Source organism: Empidonax traillii, unplaced genomic scaffold (genome assembly GCF_003031625.1).
Source record: "Empidonax traillii isolate 1590-97213 ecotype Southwest subspecies unplaced genomic scaffold, ASM303162v1 scaffold763:size302500, whole genome shotgun sequence".
In the NCBI taxonomy this organism is placed as follows: Eukaryota; Metazoa; Chordata; class Aves; order Passeriformes; family Tyrannidae; genus Empidonax; species Empidonax traillii.
In genome coordinates, this window is record NW_020955956.1 from 225,616 (window position 1) to 238,949 (window position 13,334).

The following is a 13,334-nucleotide window of genomic DNA, read 5'->3' on the forward strand; positions in this document are numbered from 1 at the left end:
AGCGGCATGGGGCCACCTGGGCCACCACTGCCCTGGCACCGCTGAGCACCTGCCGCAGGTGGATGTGGAGCAGAGCGGGATGCTGAGCTGAGAGGGAGGGGGGCGGGCAGAGCGCCTGGTCCTGCGGCTGCCAGGACAAACAATGGGGCCGGGAACAGGCACGGTTAATTGGGCTGGGCTTTTCACAGGGCAGGAGAGGGCTGGGGACAGCCAGAATGGTGCGTGGTGCAAAGCCTCTCGTTATTCAGCAAGAAAATGTTAGCCCCTGTGGGAGAGGCAGCAATAAAGGGCTATAAAGTAAGGTTAAATGATGACATTAGAGACTAGGCAGAGATTTAAGAAGCAGTAATTAAGATTAAAGAGATTGAGATTTAAGAAGCAGTAAAGGCCTACATAATTATGAAGGGAAATGGCTGTGCAGGCTTCATTCAAAAATGTTCATACCCAGTTCGGAAGGGGTCTTTTGAAAGAGCAGCCCTTCCTGGGCAGCTGCTCTCTAAGAGGTCTTATACTGTGTTTTAAACAATTAAGTGGCCTAGACCAGAGCTGTTGACTTTTTAATTTTGTTTGGCTTTTTCCCCTTCTCCCTTTTTTTTTAAAAAAAAAAAAAAAAAAAGAAAAAGTGTTTTTCTGGCAACTGTATTTGCTGGTCAATTGTATTTCAATTCAAAATTCACTCTTGGATTCCCATTCAGGTGCTGCTGCCATGAATGTGGGTATCAGCCACAGAGGAGAGCAGGGAGCCAGCAAAGACCTTCCCTGGGCCGAGTTCAAGAACCGTGCAGGCCGTGAGTGTGGTCGGATTCAGCAGCCAAGGCATTCTGAACTGCAGCTTTCCCGCTTGGATGGAGAGCAGTGAACTGTGGCGGGCTCAGCAGCCACTGTCCAGCGTGTCAGGGCTGCAGCCAAGCCCACTAATCAGCGTGGGATGCTCCAGGGCACATGTCCCTGGAGTGACTGTGACAGGACATTTACCTGCTGCCATGTGGCATTTGCTGCCCTGCAGATAACGGGGACCCTGACCACAGTTTTAGGGCAGTGTTCCTGCTGTTGCCTTTGGAGAGCTCCCCAACTTTCAAACAAGAGTTTCCCAAGTCCCCACCTTGCCTTCCTACCCATGATGTCCCTGTCCCACTCCTCAGCCTGGAACAGGATTGTAGCAGTGCAGAGTTGCTGCCAACATTTCCTGAGCCCAAGCAGCAGGAGTGCTCCATCCAACTGCTTATTTCACTCTGCTACAGCCTCCTTACGGCACGGACATCTCTTGTTAATGCTGAATTCTTCACTTCATTAGTCGTGCAAACTGGCTGCTCTCTTCTGCTGGCCCTCAGGTGAAAGTGGCTCTTTCAGTCTTCCAGGCTTCAGAGCCTCTTCCATTTACCTCTCAATGAGGTGTAGTTCCTGTATTAAATGGCACAAGCTGTTTGAGCCAAAGGCAGCAGCAGGAACGGGAGCTTTGGAGGAGCCCGGAGGAGGGAGCTCAGGAGAGCCACTGGAGAGCTCGGGAGAGCCACTGGAGAGCTCGGGAGAGCTCCTTGGGACAGGGACGTGTGCAGTTCTGCTCCCTGGAGCCGGGTTCTCAGGTGCGATACCGCTGTAAGGAACAGACCCTCTTTCTCTCTTCTGGTTTGTGTGGTGGTTGTTTTTTTTTTTTTTTTTCCTTCTTTCAAAATACCATACTTTCTGTTGGAATTTGTCCACGGGGAAATGAGGTTTGCGCGGCCCAGTGCGGGTTCACAGAAACATCTGCAACTTTGGAACAGCCGCTCGGGAGCGCCGGGACCTCCCAGAGCTGCCCGGGCACGGCCCCGGTGGGGCTCGGGCCGCCCACCGGAGAAGCGCCCGAGCGGTGCTGCGGGGTGAGCCTGGGGGCTCCCGGTACCCCCGAGCCCTCCATTCCCGGTGCCCGTTCCCGGTTCCTGGTCCCCGTTCCCGGTTCCCCATTCCCGTTCCCGGTTCCCCCTTCCCGGTTCCCGTTCCCCGTTCCCGGTTCCCCATTCCCGGTCCCCATTCCCGGTTCCCGTTCCCCGTTCCCGGTTCCCCATTCCCGGTGCCCGTTCCCGGTTCCCCATTCCCGGTCCCCATTCCCAGTTCCCGTTCCCCGTTCCCGGTTCCCCATTCCCGTTCCCGGTTCCCCATTCCCGGTGCCCGTTCCCGGTTCCCGTCGGGGCCGCGCCGCGCGCGGGGCTCCCCCGGCCGCGGGGGCGGGGCCGGGCGGGGAGGGGCGGGGCGGGCTTGGCTCCCTCGGCCGTGATTGGCCGGGCGGGCGGGCGCGCGGCGGGCGGCGCGGCGCTGATTGGCTGCCGCGGGCTCACAAACCCGCGGCGCGGCCCGGGCGAGGCCAGAGCGGGGCCGGGGCGGCGGCGGCGGCGGCGGCGGGAGCGGAGGGGCTCGGCGGGCGGGGGGCGGCGGGTCGGGGCCCCGGGTAGGGCGCGGCAGAGGGGCCGCCGGGGCGGCCGCCGGCAGCGAGCGGCGCCGTCGGGGCCAGCGTCGGCGGTCGCGGCGATGGGCAGCGCGAGGGGGCCCGGCGGGGCCGCCCTGCGGGCGCTGGTGTCGGTGGCCGCCGGGCTGTTGGCCTGTGGCGGGGCCAGCGAGTACGACTATGTCAGCTACCAGTCCGACCTGGGCCCCTACCCCGGCGGGCGCTTCTACGCCAAGCCCCACCAGTGCGTGGCCATCCCCGCCGACCTGCGGCTCTGCCACAGCGTGGGCTACGACAAGATGGTGCTGCCCAACCTGCTGGACCACGAGACCATGGCCGAGGTGAAGCACCAGGCGAGCAGCTGGGTGCCACTGCTCAACAAGAACTGCCATATGGGTACCCAGGTCTTCCTCTGCTCCCTCTTTGCCCCCGTCTGCCTGGACCGGCCGGTGTACCCCTGCCGCTGGCTCTGTGAGGCTGTCCGTGACTCCTGTGAGCCCGTCATGCAGTTCTTTGGCTTCTTCTGGCCAGAGATGCTCAAGTGTGACCAGTTTCCCCAGGATGATGTCTGCATTGCCATGACAACTCCCAATGCCACCGAGGTCTCCAGGCCCAAAGGTAAGGCATGGCTGGTGCTGCAGCCTTGCTCCTGGCACTCCTGTCTGAGCTGACAGAGCAGGTGTAAGCCCAGGAGGGGCTGCGTGGGACTGAAGGGGGTCTTGCGGCAAGAGGAGGCTCACCTGAACTCTGCTTCTTGGCAGCAACCCCCTCCTCCAGGCTCCGGGCACTCGTGGCACACTCCTGTCCCAGGGAAGGCAGGATGCCCTGCCAGCTGCTCATCCCTAGCCAAGCCTCAGGACAGGCTTCTCTGGGGCACGCTGGGGGTGTGCCTGTTCTGATCCCTGCACAGGCATCGGGGCTGGGCTCCAGCCCTGGTGGACCATGATCCGACCCCCTGTCCTCAGGTGCTGCAGTTCTGCTCCCCAGCCCAACTCCTGCAGGCTGCTCTGGGCAGCAGGAGGGTGTGTGGCCCCCACGGCATGAAGTGCTGGCTCACTGCAGTCAACAGTGACTGCAGTTCTGGTGGGATCCCCCTCAGTCCTGGGGCAAGAGACTGGCAGCCGGTGGCAGTGGAGATCCAGCCCTGCCCTCGGGTGGGCTGTGGGCTGGAGCGGGGCAAGAGACCCGCCAAGGAATGACGAGGGCAAGGCCGTGGTTTGTGTTTGTTTCCATTGCATGCAGCACGTTTCTGTGGGGCCAGACTGGCTTGTTTGTTTGAGTTGCAGTGAGTCTGGCTTGTTGCTGGAAACTTCACAATAAATAAATATCCTGGTGTCACTTTGGCATTCGCTCTCGGAAACCGGGGAAGGCTGGAAGGAGGGATGTTTGCAGAGGGAGATGGCAGAGGGCTCTGAGGGAGTGCAGTGCTTTTTGGGTACTCCTTGTTCCACAGGGGACAGTGATGGGCACTCCAGCCTCTCCCAGCACTGATGGCAGTACAGCCACACTGGCTTGCCCTTGCTGATGTGATTGCTGGAGGAAGTTCTTTGTTTTCCAGGAAGGCTCTAAAATAATGTGTCCTGTGTGAACCTGGACCCTTGGTCAAGACCGCAGCAGTGTCTTGTGTTGCAGGTACAAAGGTTGCTTTTATTCCCCAGGGACTTGCAGCCAAGCATACTTCTGGGGCAGCTGGGTCTGAGCTGCCCCTTCCAAGGTCCGAAATAGAGTCTGAGCTGTTTGCAGGTCATTCATTTTACAGACAATGAGCCAAGTCCTGAGAACAGTCTTCTAGATGAGCAGCGTCTGCCAACTTTTCCCATGTGTAGTTTTAACAACTTTCTGATCACCTTTCAGACCTGCCTTGACAGCAGCACTGGGGTGGGACACTACTGCTTTCTTTTGGTGCCCCAAACAGCTTAGAGTGAGCAGAGCAAACTCCAGGTTGATTGCAGCCACTGGTGCGTTGTGAACCAGCACCGCCGGCTCTCCCGTGTGCCGCAGAGGATCCACCAGCGGCTCGGTGACAGCAAGGGCCAGATCCGTCCCCTTGGCTCTGGCACTGCCACCTCCTGCAGATGCAGAGTCCTCCTGGGTGAGCTGCAGCTCAGCCCTTGTCCCTGTGCTGGTTGGGTCCTTTCCTCTGTCTGGGCTCTGCTGTGGGCTCCCTGTTTGCGTTCTCTGCCAGTGCCAGCTCCTGGAGCCCCTTTGCTTTTGGGCACTGGGGTGTTTCCTCTTGATTCAAAGAGGGTCAGAACCCAGCAGTGTCCCCCCTTTTCTCTCGGCACTAATAAGAACGAGCCCTTTCAGTATTTTTCCCCATTAACACCTTGAAATTGGAATTTGTTTCTGCCTCTCAAAGAGCTGACCTGTTGAATTCCTTTCTCCTTAAGCACAGGCGGTAAAGCCTGCAGGCCCACGGGATGCATCAGGGGAGTTGCAGATTAATACAGCATTACACATTCCTTCTCCTGCCCCTGGAGTAAGCTGGCTCTACAGCCAGGCATTGGAAAATGGTCAGCAGGGAACAAGCGAGCTGGAAGCAGGCTGAGGTTGCTCTTGGAGTGGAGCCGTCCCTGCAGCAGACAGGCCCCAGCTGACCTGCAGCGGGCCAGGAGGGTGGGCTGGTCACCTCAGCCACGGTGCCTCGGGGGGAGTGGGAGGGCAGGTGGTTGTGGAGCTGTGGCTCCACAGAGGGGCAGTTCTCCTGGGGTACAGAGCTGACATTTGTGGTCCTGATCGTGGCGTGATGTGGTGTCCCAGAGCAGAGGACAGTTACCCTCCCTGTCGGCATGGACAGTGTCCCCTGCCGTCCTGCTGGCACGTCTGTGCTGTGACAGGGCTGCAGGACACAGGGCTGCAGGATGGGTTGATGGAGGGTGGGCATAAGGAAGAAGTTTTTTTGCAGTGAGGGTAGTAGAATGCTGGCACAGATATGTGGTGGATGCCTTGTCCATGGAAACATTCAAAGTCAGGTTGGAGAACAAAGCCCGTGTTTGCACCAGGGAACAACGAATCTTATTTTGTGTTGTTGGGTTTTTTTATAATTGGGTGCCTGGAAAGCTCATGGGGTAAACGCAGCAGTGGCTTCCATGGGTGTTTGGCTGGTGTAGGCTTGGCCAGCCTCCTCATGGGCTGCTGAGGCAGGTTGAAGTGCTTTGCACGGCAGGTGATCCCCCCTTGCTCCTGAGGGTGGTCCCCAGCACAGTGATGAACAGAAGGAGTGCTGGGGCTGTCACCCTCCTGTGAGCACCCTCTCTTCCTTGTCATGAGCTCATTAAATGTGCAGCCTGGAAGAAAACATTCTGACTGCTGATTTTAAAAACAAAGTGTTGGGGTTGTTGTCATGACCCCGAAGGTTGGCCTCTGCCTGTGTCACTCTGAGTGAAGATGGCAATAGCGGCAATTGCACGTTCCAGTTTTGGAAGAGGAGGTGACCCAGGTGATGGGCAGATCCCACAGGTACAGAGTCCCTAGAATGGGACTGTGGAGTTGACTGTTTCTGCTGTGAAGGCTGACTTGTGCCTTGCACAGAGGGGCGAGCGGAAGGCCAGTTGCTCTGCATGTGTGATTAATAAAGCTGTGGTGCACGTCCCCAGGAATTAGCATTTGGCACAGAACAGATTTAGCGGTGGCGAGAGGGGAAGAACAAGCCACAGAGAACAAATGTCTCGCCTGAACCCCTGTGGGGCTCCTGTGGCTGAGGAGACACGGCTCTGTGGTCGTGGCCGTGCCCCCCTCGCCAGGCTCTGCTCCCTTTTCTGGGACTCCTCTCTGCTCCCTTGGTCCAGCAGTGCTGGGGGTTTGCTGGCCTGGCTGAGGGCTGGGAGCCTGGGAGTGCTCTGTCTGCACGCAGGGACCGGCAGATGTTTTGCTGCAGCGTTGTCCCCGAGAGTAACTCCCTTGTGTGGGAAGAGCCCTCCATCCTGCTGGACCGGGAACAAGCAGCATCTCCCGGCTCCATAAATTCATCTGCCAGTAGCGCAAATCTGCGTCTGTGCTGCTGGGTGGTCTCTGCTCTGGCTGCAGACGGGAACCTGGGAACAGATCCTTATTCTCTGGGTGCAGTGAGCTTTCCTGCCAGGACAGATCCCAGTGGAACCTCCTGGCTGGCGTTTCCCAAGAGGCGGGTGGTGGTGAGCAGAGCCAGCTCTGCTGCTCTGCAGCCAGGAGGCTGCACTGGGCTCCAAACGAGAGCGAAGATGACCCTGCCCTGGGACACGGTGGGAGGGAGGGCAGTGAAGGGCTTGCTGAGTGCTACCCTACCCAGGCAGCCTGCAGGGTGGTCTCCAGCAGCCAGGGCAGCACTGCGCTGAACTGGGCTGTCCCAGTCCTGAACCCTCCTGCCTGGCACTGGGGTGGCCCCTTGGTGCGTGAGCCATCCCTGGGCACCTTCCTCCTGCTGTGCTGGGGTTGGGGCACCGTGTGCTCACCTTGGCATGCCATGGGGAGTGAATGTCAGCAGGCTGTGGGCCATGCCCTGCAGCCATTGGCTCCCCTCAGCTGAGTGCCTTGGCCTGAAAACTGTTCTCCCTGCCAGGGCTGTCCTCTTGCTCTTGGCAGCTGCCTGCCCCTGCCTGTGCCTGGCCCTGGGGCCGCTGGCAGCGTTGGAGTGGGGCTGGCAGGAGGCTGCCCGTGGCCAGCACTGCCCTGTGATCTGGTGGATGTCTCCTGGCCCCAGGCAGGGTGCTGTCCCACAGAGCTGGGAACCTGGGCAGGGTGCCTGGGCACGTGTCCCCCTCGAGGGCAGCGGTCTGGCAGCGTGGGCAGCCTGGCTTTTCACTACCTCTCTCCTCGCTTCTCTTCTCTTGCCAGGAACGACTGTGTGTCCTCCCTGTGACAACGAGATGAAGTCCGAGGCCATCGTGGAGCACCTGTGTGCCAGCGAGTTCGGTGAGAAGGGGCACGGGGGGCATGGGGGGCTTTCCCGGGTGTGCGGGGCCAGCGTGGCTCCGGTGACGGTGGCGGTGTGGCCCGAGCTCTGTCCCCGAGGCCATCGCGAGTGCCTCTAGATGTCAGTGTGGGTGCGTGGAGGAGGGCGCTGCCACGGGCCGGGCTGGGCTGGATGTGAGCGAGGTGTGCCCGGATCCCCACCCCGATCACTGGGGGACAGGCACGGGGGGTCCCGAGGCAGTGCCCGTGCGCTGCTTGGCCCCAGCGCTGGGCATCTCTCCTGCTCGCCCTGGGGAAATGTGGCAGACCCAGAGCCGGGTGCGTGTCTCTGGGGCCGGGGATGGGGCAGAAGTGGCAGTGCAGGTTTGTAACTTAACCCCGCTGTTCCCAAGCTGTCGTGTGCTTGCAGGAGTAGCGTGGACCCTTATTCTGCCTGCAAGCACAGAGGACAAAATCAGCCTCCTTTTCCCCCAGATTGCTTGTACTGCTGTTATTTCTTTTTAACAAAGTTATGCTGCTCTTGTCAAATCTAGGCGTAAAACCCCAAAGCCACTCCTTGTCTAGTTAGGGCCAGGCTGTGAGCTTAAAAATGCAGAGCTACTTGAAAGCTGTGTCCTAAATATGTTGTGAGTGAGTGAGTGAGTCAGACAATCAGAGGTAAACTGAACTCGATTTAAAAAAAAAAAGATTATCACAGGGAAAAATATTAGCTTTCTCAGATCAAACCCAGAATTAACTGGTTTTGACATCCTTGCTGGTGTATGTAGCTTTCCCGGAAGGTTATTAAAGGGATATTGAACAAGGTGTGCATTCCTGGGGGATTAACACTTGAATGTGCCCTGTGCCAGAGAGTGCTATGCAAACCCAAACCTGCTCTGCATGCTGGCGTGTTACCCTTTCTGCTGGAAATGAATTCTCGACTCTCCTGCAGATTTGGTATGCCAGAAGTCCTAAGTTCAGCTCAGACTTTCTAAGAGGGAAAAGCACCAACAGGAACACCCGTGTAATGGTTTCCCAGGAATGTGCATCCATGGTTGGTGGGGGAATGGAAGCAGACATGCAGTGTGCAGCCTGGCTGGGCAGCAGGAGATGGGGAAGAGGCATCGGCTTCAGGAAGTTTTCCCAAAGCACAGTGCGTGGCCCTTGGGGCTTTGTTTAGTCTTGGGGCTTTACTGTCATGGGATGATTTCTCAAGGAGAGCTGTTTATCTGGCACTAAAATAAGCTCCCGACCCTTCAGACTGAGGTTTCTCATGCACATCCACCAAGGTAAACACTGGCAGCTGACAGGTTACAGATCCTCATCAAAGCCAGACATGTACAATAAATGTTTAAACTAACATGTGCTGCGTGGGGCAGCTGTTGGTGTGTTCTGCACCAGTTCCCACTGTAATTGTTACTGTGGATTTCTCTTGCATCCCAGGAGCTCGTTACAGACAGGAGGTGAGGAGCACTTTGCCCACCACAGATATGTGGCTGTGCCAGGGTAGGGGGTGGCTCTGTAGCAGCCCTGGGAGCGAGCTTGAGGACAGCACAGGAAGAGCTGCAGCCAGCTGTGAACACAGCAAGAAAAGGCAGAAGAGGGTCTTGGGCAAGGCACTGGGGCTCAGAGGGATGCCAGGGGACTTCCAGCCTCGTGGTCCAGCAGAACTCTGGGTTTGCCTTCATCTGAGCAGTGGTGAACGTGGGCTCTGGGCTGCAGGTTTGTGGTAGCTGGGCAGCTCCTAGTGGGGTGTCAGCGAGGGGTGCCAGGCCCTGGCCTGGGCACAGAGCAGTGCAGAGGGCTGGGGCAGGTCCTGTAACTGCAGTGTAGATTTTGGTGCAGTGCTGGTGTGCTGGGGCAGCGATGGATGCAGGAGGAAGCTGAGATCGGCCTCCCGTGCCCCCACTGCCGCCTCCCCCGGCTGCCCTGGGCTGCAGCCAGCGCTTGTTTCTTACTCCTGGAGTTCATTCCATGCTCTGTTTCTCTTAGTGATTTTATTTATTGTTTCTGCCCTTTCTCTGGGGTCTGAGGGGATCCTGCTGAACGGGCTCTGTGGCACTGGGGACTGCAGAACAATCAATACACGCTGTTTATTTTCTCCCGGTGACTGACAGCTCCTTGCCGGCAGTCTTCTCCTGTTACAGCCCTAATGTGTCTCCTGGCAGGTTTCCTCCTTCTCAGTGATTTCTAAAGGAAGGAGAAATGAGGCTGAAGGAACAGTGGAGCTTTCCCTTCTCTCACATTTCCTTTCCTGCCCACGAGGTGCTGGAGTGGGGCCCGTGCAGGCAGGAGAACACCAGAGGCAGCGTCCTGATGGCAAGGGGGGCAGGGGGTGCCGGTGCTGGTGCCGCAGCCGATGCCGAGGCAGCTGCTGGGCTGGAAAGGCGGCACATGCTTGTGCTGTGGGCAGCCCTCTGGGTCTCTTCCTGGGGTCAGCTCCTGCCTGGCAGCCACAGCTGAAGATTTATTATGTCCAAGCAAGCGCCACCCGGGGTCTCTGAGGCGGTTCTGGCCCTTCTCCTGCTCGGTGCTGAGGCAGATTTGGTGCAGCACGGGGAGCAGAAAGGCCAGGGCTCCCAGAGAGGACGCTGTTTGCTTTGGCAGCTCGGCTGGGGCCGGGAGCCAAGGCTGGATCTGTCCCTCTCGAGCCTTTTGCCCGCCGCAGGGGCGTTCCCAGGGCCGGGGGGATGCCAGATGAGCTGCACCAGGGCCCCCCCAGCCAAATCCCGTGTTCTGGGAAAGCTGCAAGCCAGGGGCTGCCTCCTGCCGTGTGCTGGGCAGCTCTGGGAGCGGGATGTGTGCTGGCAATGAGTGTGCCCTGGGGTGCTGCTGTTCTGGTGTGCGTGGGACACGCCAGAGCTGCGTGTCCAGCCCTGCCGGTGGAACACGGCTTTAGTACGCGGGAGCCTCACCTGGAACGTGGGTTGGGGCTTGGGGAGTGGGGCCCAGTTTGGGGGGCAATGGGGGTCGGGGGGGCCAGGTCACTGAAGGGGGGGTGATGCTGAGCAGAGGTCATCGTGCTCACGTGATTGCTCAGCCTGCAGCTCTGCAGGCAGCTGAAGCTCGGTGGTCCCTGAGCCAGGCTGTATTTACCTGGGTAGCACTGCAGGCTGTTGCTGGTGACAAGGACATCGCTGCTGGGAGGAGCAGAGTCTGACACAAACTATTTGGCCCCCTGATCAGCCTCCTCCTTCATCCCCCTTGGCGTTCTCCCATCTTGGCTCTGTGTGCTGCTCTGCACGAGCAAGGTTTGGACGAGGTTTTGGTTCACATCTGGATTTATGGTTCCCCTGGGCAGCTCCCCTGAACCTGCATGGCTGGCTCATGGACTGCAGTGTGCAGGGAAGGGAACAGCTGCGAGCTCCCACAGCACAGGGTTACCAGGCCCTCTTTGTCTTCCCTGGACCACGATACCTGGAGTAGGGCAGCTCCTCCACCAGCTGCCAGGTCCTTGTCTTCCTCTAGCAACAAGGATCGAGCTCGCAGCGATCACAGCAAAGCAGTCTGCAAACACAGCCATTTCTCAGAATTCTCTCACTGTGCCATTATTATGGTGTTTTACATCCTCCTGCACTGGCACTCCTGTGCTTAGTGCCAGGGCTCCAAGTCAGCAGGGATAAAGAAACAGGCTCGCCCTGAGGGGTGTTGCTGCTGCTGCTGCTGCCCAGTTAATGTCATGGAGTTTAGAGCTGCTTGAAAACTACTCGCTTCGTTTTCCAGATTTGTTGCAAACTGATCTGGTTCAGCATCTTTAGCTCCTTAAGTTGGAATCTCTTTAGCTCCTTAAACATCCTGAATTTGGAAAGCAGATGGAATGAACATTTCCCTTAGGTTTACAGTCCTGGATTACTCTCTTGTACAGTAAGAGTGTAGCACGGCAGGGCTCTTGGCAAACCCAGGGGTGTTTTTGGCACAGGGGCCGTTGCCTCTGTTGCCAGGGCAGTGGATGGGAGCAGAGGGTGATGTCTGTGCTGCCTGCTCGGGGTTGTCAGCGCTGTCCTGCTGCCATCCCTCTCTGGAGGGGTGAGCGGCGCTGCCTTCCAGGAAGCCACACGTGTTTGCTGCTCCCCGTTCCAGCAGAGCAGGGCTTCAAGGACCGATGCTGCAGAGCCAGGGGCTCCTGTGGGCTGCCTGCACCCGCCCTCGGACTCAAATGAGAAGGGACAGCAGCCAATTAATCACCTCTCTGCGCACTAGTTATCTGCAGTTCTGAAGTAAACTCCCAAACGATGGAAATGTGTTAGTAATTTTTGGCCATATGTGCTTTTCCCCAAAAAGGAGGCAAAGCCAAATGGCACAGACGTGCAACTTTAATGTACAACACATTTTCATCATTTTTACCATGTATGCAAAATTCTTCTTCATGGTCAGGCAAAGGAACATTAACTTTTTTTTTTGGGGGGGGGAGTGGGGTTGGGATTAACTCGGGAAAACATTGAACCCAAAGAGGAGAGTATTGTCCATGGAAGTTGTGTCAGACCAACTCCCCTTCTCCTGAGGAAGGTCTGTCCTGGGCTCCTAGGCATGTCTGTGTGACTGGCTCTCCCCAGCTCCATGCAGAGACCTCCAGTGCTTGGGAACTTGTTCCACAGGCACCTGAGGGCCGGTGTGACTGCAAACAAATGCTTGAGAAGCCAAACTGACCTTTTAAATGATCTTTCAAGAATCTCTCCGTGCCTCTAGAGCAGGGAAATCACCTTATTTACTTAGCTAACGTTTTCCTTGCAAAGAGCTCACCGGTGGCTGAATGAGTCCCCTCTCCAGCAGAAAGCTCTGGATGCTTTGCTGGGGGAAGGGGAACAGAGACATCAAATCACGGAGCAGGGGGAGGCAGGAGCTGAGTGGAGACAAGGGGGATGCAGGAATGGGGCACTGGATGTCTGCAGTGGGGCAGAGCACTGCTGCTGTCCTGGGGCCACGGTGCCAGTGCCCCCTCACCCCCAGCCTCACGTAGCAAAGGCTCTGTGCCGGCGAAGGCTGCTCAGGAGTTGTTTCGTTTCTCCCCTCTCTCTGGCTTGTTTTGCAGCTCTTAAGATGACCATAAAGGAAGTGAAGAAGGAGAATGGGGACAAGATGATCGTCCCACGGAAGAGGAAGGCACTGAAGCTGGGGCCCATCCGCAAGAAGAACCTGAAGAAGCTGGTGCTGTTCCTGAAAAACGGGGCAGACTGTCCCTGCCACCAGCTGGACAACCTCGGCCACTACTTCCTCATCATGGGCCGCCAGGTGAAGACCCAGTACCTGCTGACAGCCATCTACAAGTGGGACAAGAAGAACAAAGAGTTCAAGAAGTTCATGAAGAAGATGAAGTCTCCCGACTGCCCGACGTTTCCGTCCGTTTTCAAGTGATGGGTGGGCGGCGGGAGAGCCGCTGCCCTGGCCTGTGCCACGGGGCACTCTGCAGCAGGGGTGCTGGAGCCAAGCCCTCCTGCTGCTCCATCCTGCTCCTCAGAGCTCCCTCACTGACCCCAGCCCTCCCACATCCCCGCTGCTGGTGTTTGCCTGACGGCCTGGGCGTGCGACGTGCGTGCACCGAACAGTCTGTCCACGGCATCTAAAGACCTGTTACCCCACAGATACAGCCACTCAAATAGCAGCTGTCAGGTAAAGGGGGCAAGCAGAGGGGTGTGAGGTGATGTCCAGAGGTTACACACCTGCAGAAAGGACCCTTGTGACCGTGTCACTCCTGTCTTCGTGGCTGCAGGATCGCCCTGAGTTCCTGCGCGAAGCAGAGCCAGCTGATTAGACAGACATCCCATCCTCACCGTCCCGTTACAACCTCTGATAAAACCTCCTGATAGCATTGCCCTCACTGTAAAAAAATCCTGTTATAGTCTAAACCTGCTTTGTCTAAGCCTTAACCCCAGGTCCTCGTGGTGCCTTGATGGGCTGGAGCCCTCCCTCACCAGCATCTCTTGCAATGTCTCACCAGGTGCCTGCCCTGCCTCTGCCACGCCGTGCCCAGCACTGAGCTGCTCCCTGGCAGCCCTGCAGTTGGTGCACTGGCTGTGTGGGCAGAGGGGGCTCTGTGCCCCTACCT

At 57.9% G+C, this 13,334-nt stretch overlaps 1 protein-coding gene across 1 annotated transcript; it reads left to right on the plus strand.

The window, feature by feature from the left end:
- The first annotated feature begins 2,494 nt into the window (after positions 1–2,494).
- SFRP1 (secreted frizzled related protein 1) lies at positions 2,495–12,831 on the plus strand. The gene is made up of 3 exons (XM_027901146.1): positions 2,495–3,040; positions 7,235–7,312; positions 12,321–12,831. Exons 1-3 carry the CDS (start codon positions 2,506–2,508, stop codon positions 12,641–12,643), a joined length of 936 nt encoding a protein of 311 aa, XP_027756947.1. The 5' UTR covers positions 2,495–2,505; the 3' UTR covers positions 12,644–12,831.
- Positions 12,832–13,334: the final 503 nt, after the last annotated feature.